The 20,289-nt window shown below is 36.7% G+C and overlaps 1 protein-coding gene and 1 long non-coding RNA gene across 5 annotated transcripts in view; one reads left to right on the top strand and one right to left on the bottom strand.

Moving 5' to 3' along the window:
* Positions 1–20,289, top strand: part of Kst (spectrin beta chain, non-erythrocytic 5 kst) — a 63,279-nt gene that overhangs the window by 32,971 nt on the left and 10,019 nt on the right. For 3 of the 4 annotated variants that reach the window (XM_083093716.1, XM_083093715.1, XM_083093713.1), the window contains exons 4-16: positions 10,232–10,457; positions 10,758–11,035; positions 11,428–14,031; positions 14,108–14,424; positions 14,589–14,966; positions 15,143–15,808; positions 15,965–16,250; positions 17,271–17,489; positions 17,665–18,107; positions 18,412–18,465; positions 18,858–19,263; positions 19,333–19,533; positions 19,651–20,251. In XM_083093716.1, the coding sequence (XP_082949842.1) occupies positions 10,232–10,457; positions 10,758–11,035; positions 11,428–14,031; positions 14,108–14,424; positions 14,589–14,966; positions 15,143–15,808; positions 15,965–16,250; positions 17,271–17,489; positions 17,665–18,107; positions 18,412–18,465; positions 18,858–19,263; positions 19,333–19,533; positions 19,651–20,251 (6,679 nt within the window). The remainder of the gene's footprint in view (positions 1–10,231; positions 10,458–10,757; positions 11,036–11,427; positions 14,032–14,107; positions 14,425–14,588; positions 14,967–15,142; positions 15,809–15,964; positions 16,251–17,270; positions 17,490–17,664; positions 18,108–18,411; positions 18,466–18,857; positions 19,264–19,332; positions 19,534–19,650; positions 20,252–20,289) is intronic. The other variant, XM_083093714.1, reaches the window with a different exon arrangement.
* LOC145968343 (uncharacterized) lies at positions 3,981–8,556 on the bottom strand. Its single transcript, XR_014437722.1, has 3 exons — positions 8,520–8,556; positions 8,000–8,048; positions 3,981–4,489 (listed from the first exon to the last, which is right to left on the bottom strand). It is a non-coding gene; the product is annotated as an uncharacterized LOC145968343 (long non-coding RNA).

The following is a 20,289-nucleotide window of genomic DNA, read 5'->3' as shown; positions in this document are numbered from 1 at the left end:
GATCCGTGCTGATCTTTGCGTGTTAGACAATAGCGTTTAAGCTGTTTAGAGCTCGACCTCATCTGAGCTAACGTCCGTTACGTCTTCACCTTGGCGAGACGTCTCCATCGCGGTTAAAATCTGATGGTCAAAGATGAATACAACGAACGAGGAAGAAGGAACGACTTTCTTGAGGCGCAAATTGCCGATATAACAAATTTTTATTTAATTACTGCATAAATCTCTTGGCACTGTACATAAATACAATAAATCCCATTATAATCATCCAAAAAAAATATCTCCGGTGACATAAATCGAAATATTATCCTTCAGCGAAAAATTCGCTGGAGAAACGCAAAGTATTTCGATATTCGAAAATCGAAATATCAATCGATCATTGTGTAAAAAAACATTTGGCACGACCAACTTTGGAAGAATCATTGCTAAATAATGATGAATATTATTATGAAGAATATATGCGCATTAATAATGCCACGTAATCGATCACAAGAAATAATTTCTACTGTGAGAGGAAGCCTTGATTTATTATTACACGTATCAAGTCGCTCTTATAATGTCAAGTGCATCCTGTGTACTCTGTTATTAATATGATTATCTAATTTTTTGAAATCGAAATAATTGCTATAAAAATTTTTATCTAAAAGGTATTATCTACATATAAATAAGTAATTTATTTCACTTTGTCTAAATAAGAATATTAAATCTATTATAAGATATGTGATATAGCAGAATCTGCATCTCATTATCAGCTGAAAAAATTGAAGCAAGCAAGTCACTGATAGCGAATGTTGCAAAAATTAGAGGTGAAAGTACAGCATAAACTAGTTCTATTAGAAAATTATTTCAATAGGAAATTGAGCTATGACATATAGAATTGATACAAGGCTGAAAATATCAATGAAAAAAATGGATATTGCTATTGATAACTCTACGCTCTCGCGCGATGACAATAAGAAAAAAGTTGTTTGCTTGATTTATCGAATAATATGTACATATTTAGTAATCCGTAGATAGTGTTATCTACATATGAAACGCGGCAGTGCCAATCCGAGAAGTGCAAAGATTAAAATAGAGCAAGTTGTGATCATAATTCCAACTTTTCGAATAAACATAATGTCCAGTAAAACGACAGTTAAAAATCTTGAATAATTTATTCGCTAATTTTATTACAATTTAAAAAATTAATAATTTAATTATTTAAGAGAATTCAAAAAATTAAAAATTTAATTTTCTAAATTTAGAATTAAATTATTAAAAAAGACAGATTTTTTTTTTAAACATCAATGTTGTACTAAATATTTCTCAATTTTATAGTTATTTTTATAATATTTCTCTTCATCATAATTTTTAAGAAAGCAGAATCGAGAGTCGCGATTATATAACATTCTCAATTTGCGCAGTTTTTCCGACACTCCTTTAATCCATGTGAATGAGAGAACAAATCGAGGCTTTAATATGAGGCAATCACATAGCGGAGAACGAAGCAATCGGCAGTCAATTATCGCAAATACGCATTATCGCCGATCGGCACGTCATGCATCTTTGAAGAAAATTCGATAGCTAGCCTTCTGCCCTTTTATCTGGCAAATTGCGTGTTAGAATCAGCCTCGTCCTTACATATCATGCGCGCTTTGTTCCCACAGGACCGAATCACGCACATTAAGAAGAAGGCCGTTTCGAAGTTATCCGAAAGCTATGATTATGTTAATTCCGCACTGACTATGCACGATAAATATTTAATCTCCGTTTTGATCGCAATTGTGAAGTATATACAAATGAGAGATATCGAATGTATCAAAATTATAAAAAAATTCGAAATAATAAAAGCAACATAAAATTCTTGTTTTCTACAGTTATATTTAAATTCTGATTATAATCTCGCGATTGATTTCCAATGATTCACAAAGGAAAAAATAAATCGTGCAAAACTGCTTTCATCTCTTTTCATAAAACTTTGAAATATGATTAAAACATTAACTGGAAATGCGTGATTATTATGTTTTCCGAAATAACGCATACAACTTTGCCATATTACGATAACAAATATTCGGCGATGCATCCCTCCTGTCTTGCACCGCAGATCGTCAGTGTAAATAAACGAGTCTTTTCCCGGCAGCATGCGTTTTGCTTTTAAATAACGAGGTTTCCAGAAATTTGTGAAAGTTATAATTGTTCAAGATCAATTTTGCTTTCGCATTATATGTTATATAAAAATAATATATTTAATTATCCTAGATTATGATCATTAAAAGCATAAAGACATCAAGTATCATCTTAAAAAATGTTCTAAATTTCGCAGTTTGAATGTTGATGATACCATTGACGGAAAAAAATTTCAAGAAAAAGAAAAAGAAGGAAAGAAAGAAAAGAAATTATAAGATAGAGATTTAAGTGAGATTTCTCTCTTTTGCGATATAAATCATTAAATTGTATCACAGCAGAACAGGATCTTGAGTACGACAGTGTTGATTGTTAAATGATAAGCATGACAGATACTAACTCGTATTAAATGCATCACGAGATAGAGCGGATTAGAAAATCGATCATTCATCTTCATTTTATGGAATTCGTAAATGCTCATCAACTTTAATTATAATTGCCTGTAATAACTCTTAAGCTCTCTAACATTATTCCAAAAACAACACATACACATCACTATAAAATGTAGGTTAGTGCAATTTTTTCTCGAATCCTCATTACAACTTGTCACTATTGATCATAAATCATTAATTGAGAACATAATATTTTACACAGCCTGATATTACTTAATTAATCTCGGCAACATTAACTTGAAAGTTCGAACATTTTAGTTAATTTGAAGACGAAACACAGATAATAATTAATTAAATATGAAATTTAAAATAATTAATTCATTATCTTCGCGAGATTATTCGTATTCTAATCATCTTATATTTCATTGTGGCATATATTCTGCGAATTATCTGTATTCTCTTGACAAGTGAAAAATAGAAAAGAAAGAGGACATCCACGAAGAGGTGGATAATATGAATGAAATGAGAGAGAAAAAGATGAATCGCTGATCGAAACTTCCAATATTCTGAGACGTTTAGCCGCTGGCATTTTCGAGGGCTCTTCGACGATATTTCGAGTTTGCATACATTCTGCTCTTTCTTTTATATGCTACACGCGGATTTCGCACGTTTCTCTTTTCAGTGTCGCAGAGAAAGCTTTCTACGCGTCCTCGTTCGATGACAGCGGCTGCGCCCGCCCGCAGAATTTCCCCGATTTTACGATTCCGACTGCCATTTTATGGGCTCTCTCTCCTAGAAACTGCACCCGTTGTGGCTCTTGTATCTCTTTACGAGAAAGAAACAACGGGCCGCGAGTATGAGATACGGCCGTAAAAGTCGAGGGACGTTTCTAACGGATTCCGCGCCTCGATATCCCTCTGCCCGCTGCATCCCCGCGACCGCATCATCGTCCTTCGCAGGCGGACACGTTGTTCAACCTTGTACTCCATAACCATTCACGGAAAGCGCGAAAGCCGACAAGCACATGTGCGCTCCGAGACTTGAATGACGTTCGAAGTCGTCGACGGATTATGCGAATGTCGAGACATCCGTCGTCAAGGATGTCTCGACGCAGTCGGCGATTGAGTTCTCTTGAAATTATTCAATTAAAAAAAAAAACATATGTTGGTGTAGTCATTTGATGGCATAAAAATTGCACGAGCATTTTTACTTTATGCAACATCTTAGCAAAAATATCGAGATAACAGTTAGTTATTGAATAATTAATTATTTCGATTTTTGAAGATACTTTTATTTTACCTGGCTTTTCATATTTTTGGAGCATTTTTGAGAAGAAAAAAGAAAGATGTCTATTATAAAAAATATATAGCCAAATTAATGCATAATCTCAATTTTAGAAAAGAAAAACATTAATGTAATAGTAGATGTATAGTAATAATTAACATAAATAATTGAATCTTTTCTCTTCTGGACTGTATATAAATTAATTTAAAAGAGAAACAACTTAATTACCTAATTTATCAGTGCGATACCGATCAGAATTTAAGGTAATATTACTTTTCTCCCGGCAACTCGACACGATGTTTACGATAATCACTAGATTTCTTCAGCGTGGCCCGCTGTTCCGATAGGGATAACTATATAATCGGTCTTTTTATTGCCCCGTACTTTATTGTAGCATAAATCTAACACGTTCGGTATATATATCGAAGTCACAGCGATCCCATGGATGGAGTCGGAAGCCTCGCTCCGAGAGCTTCATTAACCCACTTAGACGAAGCGGCCGAGAGTTCTGCGGGACTCATTATGTGCGTTTTCTCGAAACGATGACGAAATACATCGAGAATCTCGTAGTTGAATATCGCTGTGTGTTAGAAACGGGAGTTTCCTTTTTCAGATGTCATTCTTGTGTGCCTGCGCTCGGCATTCCGCAGCTCTGCCAAGAATGTGCGGTCAGCTGCCGAGGAAAATCACCACGTGCGACCCGATCCCCTGCACTTTCCCGACACAGAACCCTCGATGATAGACGTTAATAAATTCCTTGCCTTTTTCTAAAGCGTAATCTTATCTTAAAATAGAAGAATCGAAGGGATACAGTTAATCAGCTCTATAATCGTCTTTCGTAATCGAGCCCTGGTTTTAAGAGATTACATTGTCACCTATTCTTCCTTACTTTCATTTATCTCTACCGCTTCTAGAAAACTGACGTTGCCATTCTTGTAGGAAAAAAGGGATAGCTTACTTAAAATGTGTTGGTTCAAAAGAGAACAAAATTCTCTCGTGGAAAAATATTTAAAAAATAAAATAAATTATAGAAAACATTAAATATATAGTCTATTATTGATCGGGATTGTGTCGAATGAAAATGATTATTGTATCGAGTGAAAAATTTAAGTTAATAAAAATTTAAGTTAACCACGTTATCGTTACAAATGTATTTACTCGTTGCTTTTCTACAGTTACTATCCTGGATAGTAAACACGATCGAACGGTTGCCTACAACGCGTCGATCCAGTGAATGTCCGTTCGTAGGAGTCGCATTCCACGATAAATGCATTAGATTGCTATTCCCATTCCGTCGACTTTATAGATCTTACAACCGGCCGATCGCGTTACCGCAACCCCTCACGAAATTAATTTTCAAATATTCTATTAACTCGTATCAAATCACTCCGCGAATGCAACAGGACGATAAGATCGCGATAATCTTCTCCTGAATAACTGTGAATCAGAAAATTACTTTTGACCCGAAATTATATAGTGAGAATTATATTACTTTCTGATGTCATATTTTCATATAATTATTATCAATATCACTTCCAAATCTTATCAAATTTTAATGGAAATTTTGTTAAGATCCAACGTTGTGTTATTGTTAAATTAATTAATTTTGTTGGGGAGGGAATTAATTTAACAATAACAAAATTAATTAATTTTGTTATTGTTAAATTAATTAATTTTGTTGGGATCGCTCTGTGAATCTCCCGCGACATCGAATCACATAACAATTTGACACTCTCTCATGCAAAATATCAGGCTCGCGCATTATGCAATTATCAATTGAGGTGATCGTATTTCATCGCGACGACGGGGTCGAGGCTCGAAAATTTAATCGACTCGATCGAGCACGCTTCAACACAATACGTCAATTAGGGAAGGGAGGCAATGCAAGAGGCGCTCGAGGCGCTTTAAAATCTCGCGTAAATTGCAGTCGGCGTGCAACGCCGTAAAAAGCGATCGCCGAGAAGAATGGGCGGCCACGTCGCAATCGGTCGGTTAAGTTATTTAATGCTCTTGCCCCTTATCTCGATGCCGTGTGTCTTTTGCACGAGTTTTAACCGTACCCGGCATTTTAACGCGACGACGCATAACAGTACCGCGTTTCCTGGCGCTTTGCTATGCATTCATTCATTATTCATACGTTGCTAAAACTCGGCTTGCAACGTGACTGCACGCGTCCCGTCGTGGCGAAAATTCGAAGGTTTGACCTCTCTTATTGCTCCCTTCTCCTTTTTTTATACCTGCTTCGTGACTAACGGATTATTTACCCCCCCCCCCCCTCCACATCATTATTAAAAACGCGATGAAAGGGATATATTAAAAAAATATCTAGAATTTTTCCTTTGACAATGGTTCCCTTGATTGTTTGAAAATTAGAAATATATTTTATAATTGCGCTAGCAAAAATATTGTAAACTGTTTATCTTTAGAATATACTCTTTCTCTTCTAGTTTTATAAAATCCTATAAAAGAAATTGAATATATAATTCTATATAATTGATCTATCTCTCATGTTGTACATATTAATTTAGTTTTTATTTTCGTTGCGTTTTATTTCATAATAAAATTCTGATGTAATTTAATGTACTTTGTTCCATTCTTTTCTACCAAAGAGAGATTACAAAAAAGAATTGCATTGCTTGAAACTACTCTGCACAGTTTCGCGCTAATATCTTACTGCGCTTCGCTTCGAATTACATTTCAGCTTGCTATGCACCGTTGAATAACAGCGTATCGCGTATCATTGACATCGCATTAAAGTTCCAGAGTTAATGACACGTGCGCGAGGGAGGAGGACGCAGTCAGCTGATCGAGCTAGCTACCGATCATTGCACCGGTCGACAGATATGTCGCACATCGTTATGCGAGACCTCGTTCTATCATTATCGAATACCGCTTGTAAATATATTATCCGGTCGGTGTTATTACGAACATAGATGTACAGTGGTAGCTGCAAATTGCACGGTGACAGCGGGAATGCGTTTGCCCCGGCGTTTTCGCCACGCTACTTAAGCTAAGTAGATCATTAGTCGTGTGTCCTGTTCCGTTATCGCGTGCGATGAGTCACGTCACAAAGAGATACTTTTTTTTATGTACGACAAATCGACCGCCAACATTCCGCGTGCGTCTAATGCACCTCGTTCGCTTTATCAAAGGGAATATTTCTCTGACAATGAGAAATGCATGTTTATACGAGAGCATTAAGTGTATTTATCATGAATTTAATAGAAATATAATAACGATGATAATAAGATAATATTTAAGAATGTCTTTTTTTTCTCTGTTCTTGATGATTATCAGATTTATCGAGAAATAATTAAAATCAAAGGAAAATAAAAAATTCGTAAAAAATTGATATAATTTTTATTCTATTGCATTAATATAATATAATAAAAAATAAATATATAATATATGTAATGATATAAAAAGTGCGTAAGTGTAATAAAAATTGTATCTTAAAATAACATATGGCAAATATGAAGCACTTTTTGCAAATCTGATAATCATCAAGAACAAATTTCACACAAATGCTCGCTTCCGCGTGCAATTAATAATGTTCATAAAAACTTTTCTTGCTTTCTCAAGTTAAACATGACGCTGAATTTTCACCGGCGGTCTAATTTTAAACTAATTAGATAATAATAAACCGGTTTACCTAGATTATGTTCTTATCTATAATCGTGGACAAAAAAAATATCGAGTTATTCAACGCTGACCAGGCTCGGAGCGGTAGTCGCCCCGCTCAGGCATCTGGCGGTCGGCTGTCGCGAAATAAGTCGAGACGAGCACGTGGCTGAGAGCCTGCGGGACACGAGGAAGTCCGGTCTGGTAGGCCGAGATGACGTTGAGATTCAGCAGCACTCGGCTCGTTAACTTCGTCCACGACGATGTCGTCCGCGTCGGCCGCTTAACGGTTACGCTACGCGTTCTCTTTGTTTTGGATTCCGCGAGCTGTCAGCCGTCCCGACCGGCGCAAACGCCATAATTTCCATTTCCCAGTGGCCTTGATAGACCCTCTGGCACAAGTGATCGGACTGCATTCCAGCAGCAGCCGCGCGCGAGGAACGTCCGTCGACGGTCGTGCGCCCCGCGCCGCGATTAACTACAATAGCGTGGCGAGAAGCGCGAGCAAAACTGTATCGATCCCCCCGGTATTTTGCGGCCAGTATCGAACGAGCGAATTTGCAGCTGATAAGTAATCGCGTAAAATACCAAGTCCAACTTACTGCGTTAGATAGACCAAATCTGCCGAATTTGTCCGAGTGAGAGGAACGCCTGCAACACATAAAATATTTGATCTTGTAATAGATTATATTAAATTGAAAAACTTTACATTATACGTATAATATTTTTTTATATATAAATTATAATATTAGTAAAATATTTTATGACTTTTTCAGAATTTTTTAAATCTTAAATTTAAATGTAAATTAGCTAAACATCAAGGAAGGCTCGTAGAAAAGATTTTTAGATAATTTAAACATTAGAAAAGTAACGTTGCGCCTTTTACTTCATACGGATTTTATGACTTTTGATATCACGATCTAGTTGCTACAAAAAAATAATCTCCTCTGAGAAGGAAGCGTTTACAAGAGAATCTTGTTAATCTCCCATATATGCTTCTCATGCATGTACGAGCGTGATACCCACAATTATATCATCAAAGCTTACATCCGCGAACGTTAAAGCGACTATTAAAAACGCATCGAGTATCATCGCAGAATTATTAGCGATCGACAAACATACATAAAAGCACTCGATGATCTAACACGCTACTTTCACCACCATCGACCAGATATTATTAATAACGATCGGGACCCGCCGTCGCTGCCGATTGGGAATAACAAATGTTGCGTTATCAATAAGACACCCAATTACGACTGAATGAACTGTAATGTAGTGACACATGTGGCAATCGATTGCCACTGGCTGTTCTACGCACGAGTATAATTTCACTGACACGAAGAGATTCACGACCGGAATAATTGAACTACCATTTTTGGGATCTTCTTCGATGTCAAGTCTAAATTAGAATTTATTATCTTTACAACACACTTACATTTTTCCCCTCTAATTTCTTCCTATTCGGTTAACAAGTAGCAAGTTTCTCTCTTTGCATACCAATAAATTAAATTTTAACTCCAGGCAGTTATTACGTGCCGAGGAACATGTCGAGGATATCGTTTCTACCTGTGAGATTCGGACTTTAAACATTTCATATATAACGGCCAAGTTCATTACTCTGAATAATTATAAGACGTGAGGCCGTAAAACACGAAAGCAGGTCACATGGAGAAAAAAGGCCAAAAAAGTTCCACCGTTCGTTCCGCATGCATTCCTCCTCGATCACGCGGAATAAAATGCAATTATTAAATCGCATCGCGGTTGTAATTCATTACCCGGCGTGGTCGCATAATTATTTCCGCTGAGTCGGGTCCTCTCTCAACGGGATTTTACGCGCTTCAAAATTAATGATCCGAAATAAATTTCGTAACCATCCATGACATAAATAAAATTAAAAGAAGTCTCGTGAAGTAGTACCGATATTTGTATTCGTTTCTCTTCGATCGCGTGTAACGTAACATCCGAATATATTGCCGTTCAAATTTCACGCCTTATAATTATATATGTTAATGTTGCAAGATTTTTTCAATCTTTGCTACTAATTCAAAAATTAAGCTAAATGATAACTTTAAAGTTTGATTACCCATGTATCGAAAATGATAATTTATGGAAGAACGCACGTAATTAAAGCTTTTTTAGAGTATAATTTTATCGATTTTTTAAAATTTAATATGTATGTAATATTACACCATACACTTGGTGGCATTTTACGATCTTGTTATAACGCAACGCCTTGTTATTCTGGATTACTAAGAATTCATGGAATCTTGATTGCGCTATGCGTCTTTTCTATTCTTATAAATTACTCATCCGTTTAAGACCAGTTATTTACGCAACTTGCGTTAAACATTGTGTCGATGAGGCATAAATGTGCAATAGATCGGAATGCAAATAATTATGCGAACGGCATGTCGCATAAATTATACGGGCGCGTTATTCATTCGCTGGTCGAGTCTTGTAAAAAAAAAACACGATCTTGCCGCATAGTGTTCTAAGGAGAAAAACTTGAAATTACTATATTAATATAGAAGTTGTGTGAAAGAAAAGTTTCAAAGAGAGGAAAACAAAGTATTAAAATTTTGGCAAAATTTTTTCCTCCCTCTTTGGAAAAGATCTTAACGTCATAAATATGTACGTAAAATATTATTTTATTGGGTTTTGTTTTATTTTATTGACTAAAAAGTATTAATATTATTTATTAAATATTACTGTTCGAGTAGCGAGATTGTTAAAACATTATCTAATATCAAAATATTTTTTACGTAATTTACGTAATAGAACCAATTTACTGTTTTTTTTTTTCAGTATTTCAATAATTATATTCTTATTTTCAGGTTCGTTTGGAGAGTATTGGTGCAGAGGATATTGTGGACGGTAATCCTAGATTGATTCTCGGTCTCATCTGGACCATTATTCTGAGATTTCAAATACAAGAGATCGAGATCGACGTGGACGAAGAAAACGACAGCAGCGAAAAGAAGTCTGCCAAAGATGCTCTGTTACTCTGGTGCCAGAGAAAGACAAATGGCTATCCCGGCGTCAACATTCAGGACTTTACTGGTGAGTCGAGTTCTTCATCTTGCATATGATTACGCGTCATGAATATTCAATCTTCGAACGTCGCAAAAAAGTGAGAAAATCATGTGATATTTACGAGTTTAGAAAATATTTACTATAGTTGTACACATATTCGTCTACAAATTTTATTCTATATTTTTTCAACATTTAACAATTCGTAAGATGTATTTAAGTAATTTATATAAACTTAGATATATATAAATAAAAATTTTGTATATTTCTTTTTCATAAAATTATATAATTAAAAGTATGAGAAAAATTAATATTCTAAATATTATACAGGCTCCTGGAGAAGCGGTCTTGGCTTCAATGCTCTCATACATGCTCATCGACCAGATTTGGTCAATTGGTCGGAATTGCAGCAAAATAAGAACATCGATAATCTCAATTATGCTTTCGACGTTGCCAATTCAGAACTCGGCATACCACGGCTCTTGGATGCGGAAGATGTGGACACGGCCAGACCCGACGAGAAGTCCATTATCACTTATGTTGCATCTTATTACCACACGTTCGCCAGAATGAAGAACGAGATAAAGAGCGGCAAGAGGATAGCGAATGTACGGCTATTTTAAAACTATTCAATATAGAAAGAACTATGGAACTAAAATGTATTTTTTAAAATCTAAAGCCTTGATATATATCTTTTTCTGCTAATTTTGTTTGAAAATTATATTTAAAAATAGAGGATATATATTTAGAAATTCCATGTTTTATATGACTAAGAAAGAATCTTAAAATTTTTAAATTTGAATATCTTATATCTTTGCAAAAATGTGTCAGGATTTAAATATCCATATATTTTAGAATTGAAACATCTTATGTTTCTTATGACGCTATAAAAAATTCAAGGATCTAAGAATTAATTAAATTAAATTAAATTAAATTAAATTAAATTAAATTGGGAATAACTCGACTACAAATTTTTATTTCTTTTTTTCTATTCGAACAGATCGTTGGCCAAATGATGGACGCAGACAAGATGAAGATTCACTACGAGAAGCTGACGACCGATCTTCTCGAATGGATCAAGATGAAGATCGAAGTCTTAGAGAATCGCAGTTTTCCGAATTCGCTCGAAGGTATCCAACGGGAACTCTTAGCTTTCAAACAATATCGAACGGTGGAGAAACCACCGAAATACAAAGAACGATCTGAAATAGAAGCATTGTATTTTCACATAAACACCCGATTAAAGTCTCTGAACCAACCAGCGTTTACTCCGCAAGAAGGCCAATTGATTCATGATATCGAGAGAAATTGGGTGGAATTGGAAAGAGCGGAACACCGTCGCGAAGTCGCCCTGAGAATCGAACTGTTGCGACAAGAGAGACTTGAGCAATTAAATTATAAATTCGAGCGAAAAAGCGTACTCAGGGAGGGCTATCTGAAGGAGATGATCCAGGTGTTAACGGATCCTCGATATGGCAGCAATATGGCGCAAGTAGACGCTACAGTGAAAAAACATGAGGCCATTAGCGCCGACATCTTGGCGCGTGAAGAGCGCTTCCATGATTTAACGAATATGTCTGAAGAGCTTGTGCGAGAGAACTATCACGGTCTCGAGAGAGTCCGTAGTAGAGAACAAGAGGTATTGCAAAGATGGAAAGAGCTGCTGGCTTTACTGGATCATCACAAATCCAATCTAGTCGCGTTAAGCTCCTTGATGAGTCTGATGAGGGAAATCGATACGACGCTAGCTTCCATCCAGGAACTTCAACTGAATTTCCAGAGTACCGACGTGGGTCCGCACTTGTTGGGAGTTGAGGATCTTTTACAAAAGCATAGTTTGCAGGAATTGCAAGTGACGGCTCTGGGCGAAAGCCAGAGGCGACTTGGTAGACAAGCCGCTCAACATTTGGCACAGCCACAAAGTAAGGAAGTGCCATTGTTGCAGCAGAAACTGGAACTGTTGAATAGCACCTATGATGAGCTCGTGGAGAATAGTAAAGAACGCAAGGCTAGACTGGAGGATGCTCGAAACTTTTTTCACTTTCTTCAAGATCACGAAGACGAGGAGTCGTGGCTAGTGGAGAAGCAGCGAATTTGCAAGGCTGGCATATCCGCGAAAGATCTACGAGCCGTAATATCGTTACAACAAAAGCATAAGGCTCTGCAAGACGAGATGAAAGTGCGCAGGCCAAAATCCGAGCAGCTTTGTGATGCCGGTAGGAAACTGATAGCCGACAATCATCCGTCGGCATTGGAAATACAGAATCGAATAGATTCATTGCAGGAACACTGGAGAGTCCTAGAAGAACTAGCGGCGTTGCGGAAGAAGCAGTTGGACGATGCGGCCGAAGCGTTCCAGTTTTATGCCGACGCGAACGAGGCAGATTCGTGGATGAATGAGAAAATGGCATTAGTCGCTTCGGAAGATTATGGAGTGGACGAGCCAAGCGCTCAGGCTTTGTTGCAAAGGCACAAGGATCTGGAAGGTGAACTGAATGCTTACAGAGGTGACGTGCAGTCTTTGAATACACAAGCGGAGAAACTTATCAAATCCGGTATCTCCACTCTGGAATTAACTGCCGATCCGGAACCGGTCGCCGAGTTGGAACAAGAAGAATGGAGCAAGGAGATCAGACTGATGCCGCAAGATGAGTGGGTGGACGAGATAGTCGAGCGAATGGAACCGAGGACTGTTCACGAGGATAGAATGGTGCCGCAAGTAAAGAGTTTATACCCGTTCGACGGCCAAGGTATGCATATGGTAAAGGGTGAGGTGATGTTTCTGTTGAATAAAACGAATCCCGATTGGTGGAGCGTCAGAAAAGCCGATGGTACGGATGGATTCGTGCCAGCTAATTACGTTCGCGAGATTGAGCCAAAAATTGTGCAAGTCCAGGTACGCAAACTCGACAAAATCAAAACAACGCAGCGTGTAAAGAAGACGAAGATGGTCAAGCAGGTGGTGCCAGTTCGACGATTAAAATCCATCAAATCTACCGTGAAACCGATCAAGCGAAAGACGGTAAGCGATGGTGACAGTGTCGAGAAACGACAAAAGAAGATCAACGACACTTATGGTGAGCTACAGGAACTTGCTCTGAAGCGTCACGCATTACTGGAAGACGCTATCAGGTTCTACGGCTTTTATCGTGAGTGCGACGACTTCGAAAAATGGATTAAAGACAAAGAGAAGATGTTAAGAGTCGAGGATCCTCAGGACAACGTTGAAACGGCGAGAAGAAAATACGAAAAATTCTTAACAGACTTGTCGGCTTCCGGGAAACGAGTAGAGGCAATAGATGCAGCAGTTGATGAATTTGTTCGCCAAGGTCATAGTCAACTGGACAAGGTGAAAGCCAGACAGAGGCATATTCATCAGCTGTGGGATCATCTAAACTGGCTGAAGGCGCAGAAAGAGAAAAGCTTGGAGGGTGCATCAAGCGTCGAGTTGTTTAACAGAACTTGCGGTGAGGCACACGATTGGATGTTGGAAAAAATCACTCAGTTAGACACGGCCGAACTAGGGCCTGATTTGAAAACTGTACAAGCTCTACAGAGGAGGCATCAACATTTAGAACGAGAATTGGCACCAGTCGAAGAAAAGGTAAAATGTCTCGACATTTTTTGGATAATAAAAAAATAATTATTATATTTTAATTCTCATAATTCAATTTTTACAGGTACGCAAAGTGAATTTATTAGGCAATAGTGTCAAGAATTCATACCCGCACGAATGCAACAATGTCAACGTGAAACAAAACGAGATCAAGGAACTCTGGAATAAAGTTCAAACAAAGGCCAAGGAGCGACGATCTCGTTTAGAAGACGCGGTCGGCCAACAAATATTTATAAATAGCTCGAAGAATCTGATTAACTGGGCTACAGATATACAGGAGACGATGAAGGCCGAGGAACCAGTCAGAGATGTAGCTACAGCCGAGCAACTCAAGAAACAGCATATGGAACTTGGAGAAGAAATACGAACCAAAGAAGACGAGTACGTAATTTTATAATATTCAATTTATATAAAAAAATGTCTATAAAATTATATAAATAAAATATATTGGATTTATTAAAATAATTTTTATAATATTATTTTATTGAAAAATTTTTTTTAATAAATACAATTTTTATGAAAGATATTTTTGTGCATTTATATAGATTCCGTGAAGTCGAGGATCTTGGTCGAGAATTGTTACGTCGTAATCCAAATTTGGCGGATGTACGCGAACGTCTGGATAAATTAAATGGATTATATCCAGCGGTAATGGCCGATTGGATGACAAAAGAAGAATGGCTACGACAATGCCTGGAATTGCAACAATTTAATCGGGAAGCTGATCAGATCGAAGCTACTACCAGTTCTCACGAAGCTTTCCTTGAATTCACTGATTTGGGTGAATCTTTGGACGATGTCGAGGCTCTATTGAAACAACATGAAAAATTCGAGAACACTCTTCATGCGCAAGATGACAGATTAAAGCTATTTAGCGACACCGCTGATAAACTAATTGCCCAAAATCACTATGACAAAGATTAGTAAGTATCAGACAATGATTAATTAATAACTTAAAAGTAAATATAATATCGAATCTCTCTCTTTCCCTTTTTTACGAAATTTATTAAAATAATTAAAAGAATTTTAATCGTAATTTTTTAACTCAATGTTAATGAAATTTTATAGCATTTTCTAAATAAATTTAATTTATATCTAGCATCAATGAAAAAAGAAATCAAGTACTAGCCCGTCGTATGGCAGTAAAGGACGCTGCTCAACGCCGAAGAGCGGCCTTGAAGGCATCCGAGCATTATCAACAATTCTCAGCCGAAGTGGATGACTTGCGCGATTGGTTGGGCGACAAAATGAAGACTGCGGGCGATGAGAGTTACCGCGATTTGAATAATCTTGAGCGCAAACTGCAGAAGCATGAAGCGTTCGAACGAGAATTACGTGCGAATGAAGGACAGTTGAGAGCAGTCAACAAGGCGGGCAAAGCGCTGATATCTGAAGAAAATTACAGATCGGACGACGTGGGAAAAACCTTGAAGGATCTAAATGATCAATGGGACCAACTCGTAGCATTATCGCTGGAGAAGGGTCGCAGACTGCGACAAGCCGCTTCACAACACGGATACAATCGTACAATGGAAGATGCCAGATTGAAACTGGAAGAGATAGAGAGCTGTTTGCAGAGTAAGCAAGTAGGCATGGATCTTCGCAGTTGCAAGGAGTTGCTGAAAAAACACCAGACCCTCGAGAGCGACATGTGTCAGTGGGAACAAAAGGTGGACGATCTCGTAGCCATGGGTCAGGAGATGGCACATGAAGGTCACTTTGATGCGGTAAACATTCTGAAGAGCAGTCAAGCCACGCAGAAAAAGTATGTGAGAATTAAAAAATTCCTTCGTTATAATTTACATTATTGTCGCCATTTTATATAACAAAATTGATTTTATAATAATTCAATTAATTCATTCATTGATGAAACAAATATAGATAATGATATGTAAAGATAACACAAAATTTATATTTATAGATTCCGCAGCCTAAAGGAACCGGCTAAGAAACGTCGAGAAGCATTGGAAGAGAGCTTGCGCTTCCATAAATTCGGCTTTGAATTAGACGCAGAATTACAATGGATTAAAGACCACTTGCCACAAGCATCCTCGACAACGCTCGGACAAAATTTACACCAGGCCCAGACTTTGCATAAGAAGCACAAGAAGCTGGAAGCGGAAATCGCCGGTCATCAGCCTATGATAGATAAGACTTTAACTTCTGGACAGGCGCTTATCGATCAGATTCATCCAGAGAAGAAAAAGGTAAATAGCGAGAAATTTTTTGTCAAATAATAATTTTTTTTCACGTGGATTTGCATGATGATTGAAGATGACCGAGATTGGAGTAAGAAATTATGATTTTTGCACAGCTGGAACATCTCGAAGAGTATTGGGTGTACAGAGGTAAGGTGGATGCACTGATGCATGGAAAATGTCACAGATATTTATCGCTTCCGTGTTAATTGTTTATTAATTGCGCGTTTGAGATTTCACGTAATTAATAAATTATTATTTTTATAAGATTTATATTTTTATTTTTATCTTAATTGTCGTTGTACTTTTAGCACAGTCTCTAAAATTGTATGAGCTGTATTTGTTGTAATTGACTCGTAATACGCGAAAATTCTCTTTATTGTAGATAAAAGTAATCAGATATATAACATTTCATATATATAAAAATGTATAATAAAAATTTTTGTTCCAAAATATTATTTTAATTATTTCAAAATAGTAAATATTAATAATTTAATTTCAAACTAGTAAATATTAATAATTTAATATTATGTGTGTCCAGAGTCAATTATATCAAAATATGTTCTTTTTTTATACAGGAATATTGAACGAGATTTTTAATATAATGTTTTTTATTTTAAAATCTCATTTTTGTTTTGCAGCTTATATCTATTTCAAATTAGGAATATAATATTAATTATTAATATATATGATTTATATGCGCAATTCTAGTTGCAATAAGCTTATCGATTTTACTTCATAATTTAATAAACCTCAGATGATCATGAGGAAATGTATATGTATTGTGCATGCAGACATAAAATAATATTTCTGCTGTCACAGCAATGGAACTCTGGGCAGTATTATTGTCAGCATATTCCATATCGAAATCAAAACTATAAGCTTTTAAAAACAATATAGCAGCAAAATTAATTATTTAATAAATCATTAATTTGTATTTGTTTCGCGCCAGTAATATGTTGAAAAATGTAATAAATTGAGTTATTATAGATGACAATAAGTAATCAGTTACATTGATGCTTTTAATAGATTCAAGAACTATGCGATATTTTGGATGATGCGTGGAAAGACTTGCAAGATAAGGCAGAAGAGCGTAGTAGAGCGTTGGATTTGTCCCTAAAAGCGCAAGAATTCCTTTTCGAAGCCGGTGAGGTCGAGAGCTGGCTCAACGAGAAAAATGACGTATTGAGCTCCACCGATTACGGCAGGGATCGCGATGCCGCTACGAAATTATTGACGAAACACAAGGTATATATTTATAAAACGCAATATGAAACATGATATTAATAAAACTATCCTATTATTCCATTTTAATTTTTGATAGAAATTTTTATATTCATATTAATATTCATACAATCTTTATATTAATATAATCTTCAGAGTCAATTGTATTATATTGAAAATTTTGATTTATAATCTGCAGGCTGTTGAACTCGAATTAGACACATACAATGGCATCGTGACAGAAATGGGACATACTGCTTCTACGATGATAAACTCGAAGCATCCCGACAGCAAAGCGATAGCCAATAAGCAGCAAGCAATCGTTCAACAAATGCGTGCTTTGCAACGACTAGCTACCGTGAGGCAGCAGCGTTTAATGGAGAGCATGTATCGCCATGAATATTTCCTAGAAAGCAGAGAGTTGGAACAGTGGATTAAGGAACAAGAACAGGCGGCCGCATCGGAAGACTATGGCCAGGATTATGAGCATCTGTTACTGTTACAAGCGAAATTCAATGATTTCAAGCATAGAATAGAAGCCGGCTCCGAGAGATTCAATCAGTGCGAAGAATTAGCCAGAAAATTGATCGCGAATGAGAGTCCTTATATTCAGGATATCGAAAAACGTCAGGAACAATTAGGGTAAGTTCTTAGCTAGTGATAAATCGAGCAAACAAATTTTTGTTTATCTTTATTTTTGCTATTTTAATACTTTCTTTATTATTTTCATAGATCATTAGTATCGCATTTGCACGAAATAAATTAATAAGATGATGTAATTGGTATATAAAATAATATTTCTTCCTCTCTTTTTCTTTTATGGGGTATACTTCATATAAATTAATATAACAGTATAACTATATCTTTTAATATAGAAAAGTTTATTTCTATTTTTTCTCGGTGTTGGGTCACATTAACATTCCTTCTATGTACATATGCTATACAGATCCGACGAAGATGATCCAGTATTTCAAGTACAAAAGCAACACATGGTAATGAAGTGAGTACTTGGTTGTGAAATAACTCACACCCACGTATTTTTATAAGTATATAATTATATATAATTATAAATTAATCAAAACTATCTTCTACATAAATTTTTTAAACTCTTCCAATTTTAATAACTCAAAATCTTTTATATTATTCTTGTTTTCTTTTTTTTCCACATTTTAAAAATTTCTAAAATTAAAAAATTTTCTTAAAATAGAATATTTTAAATTATATTATTAAATTGATGAAGCTTTTGCAAATTTTTGAATATTTATTAATATTATATAAACAAAAAAATTATTCACAATTTACTAATAATCCGATTATTCCAGATGAAAAATTTTAGTTTTCGAAGAGAGAAAATAATAAAATTAATAATTCTGATTTATTCTTGTTTACTAGGGAATCATGGCAACATCTGTTAGGTCTCATCCGAAATCGTGAACAGCGATTGCAGGCAGCAGGCGAGATTCATCGGTTTCATCGCGATGTGGCTGAAGCGCTATCACGAATACAGGAAAAAGAGGCTGCTTTGCCAGAAGATCTGGGTCGCGATTTGAATTCCGTTCTGGCGTTAATCAGACGTCATGAAGGATTCGAGAATGATCTAGTCGCACTGGAGGCTCAATTGCAAGTTCTAGTCGAGGATGCGTCCAGATTACAAGCTCATTACCCAGGAAATAACGCGACGCATATCGATCAGCAGCAACGAATCGTCGTTATTCATTGGGAAGAATTGAAGAATAGATCCGCTCATCGAAGGGATCAATTACAGGCTAGCTGCGACTTGCAACGATTCCATGCTCAGGTATGTTTCTTTCACTGTATTTATATGATGATTTACACATACAGCACTTCTAACGGAAAAATTATTCAGGCTAGAGATTTGATGAATTGGGCAGCTGGATTACGCGCTACAATGTCGACAGAGGAAAAGGTTCGAGATGCGGCCAGTGCGCAGACTTTGAAGGCAGAGCACGAAGGTCTGAAAGGAGAAATCGAAGCGCGAGAGGAAAATTTCAGCTCGGTGCTCGATTTAGGCGAAGCTATGGTACAAACTGGTCACTACGCCGCTATGGTAAGAAATTCGTTCATAGTAAATTTGTCCAATAAATTTATACAATAAATCCATCAGAGATTTCGATGTCTTATTTGCAACAAGCGTCTCATTCGCGAATTAATTACGACTTTTTAGGATGTCGAAGAAAAATGTAATCAACTCTTGGACGAGCGACAAAAGTTGCATACCGCTTGGCAGCAGAAAAAAGTGCATTTAGATCAATTGATCGACTTGCACTTCTTTTTGCGAGACGCCAAACAGCTTGACACTTTATCCAGCACTCAGGAGGCCGCGCTGAGCGGCGACAATTTCGGGATCTCGGTTGAGGAAGTAGACGCGCAAGTGAAGAAACACAACGAATTTGAAAAACTGCTAGTTACACACGAGGAAAAACTGACGGCGCTGCAAGAGCACGGAAATAAACTTTTAGCGCAGAATCATTTCGATTCGTCGACGATCGCTCGGCGATTGAACGAGGTCATTCAAAGACGTGAAAAAATCCGAGATCTGTGCGACATGCGAAGAAGAAAGCTGGAGGCCAGTCTACTGCACGCGCAGTTTGTCAGAGATGTGGGCGAGGCCGAATCTTGGATAGGCGAGAAGCAGAAGAAATTGGAAGCGGAAGCGTCGAAAGGCGAAGTGTCTAGTTTGGAAGACAAAATCAAGAAATTGCAGAAACATCAAGCATTCCAAGCGGAACTGGCGGCAAATCAAAGCAGGATCGAAGAGATTAAAGGTAATTGATTAATAAATAAATTATATAATTACTGCTTA

The sequence above is a fragment of the Camponotus vicinus genome, unplaced genomic scaffold, assembly GCF_025532165.1.
Source record: "Camponotus vicinus isolate PSW18456_S1 unplaced genomic scaffold, iyCamVici1.0 SCAF_3, whole genome shotgun sequence".
NCBI classification, from domain to species: Eukaryota; Metazoa; Arthropoda; class Insecta; order Hymenoptera; family Formicidae; genus Camponotus; species Camponotus vicinus.
The sequence above is the reverse complement of the archived record's forward strand: the minus strand, read 5'-3'. Positions and strand labels throughout refer to the sequence as shown.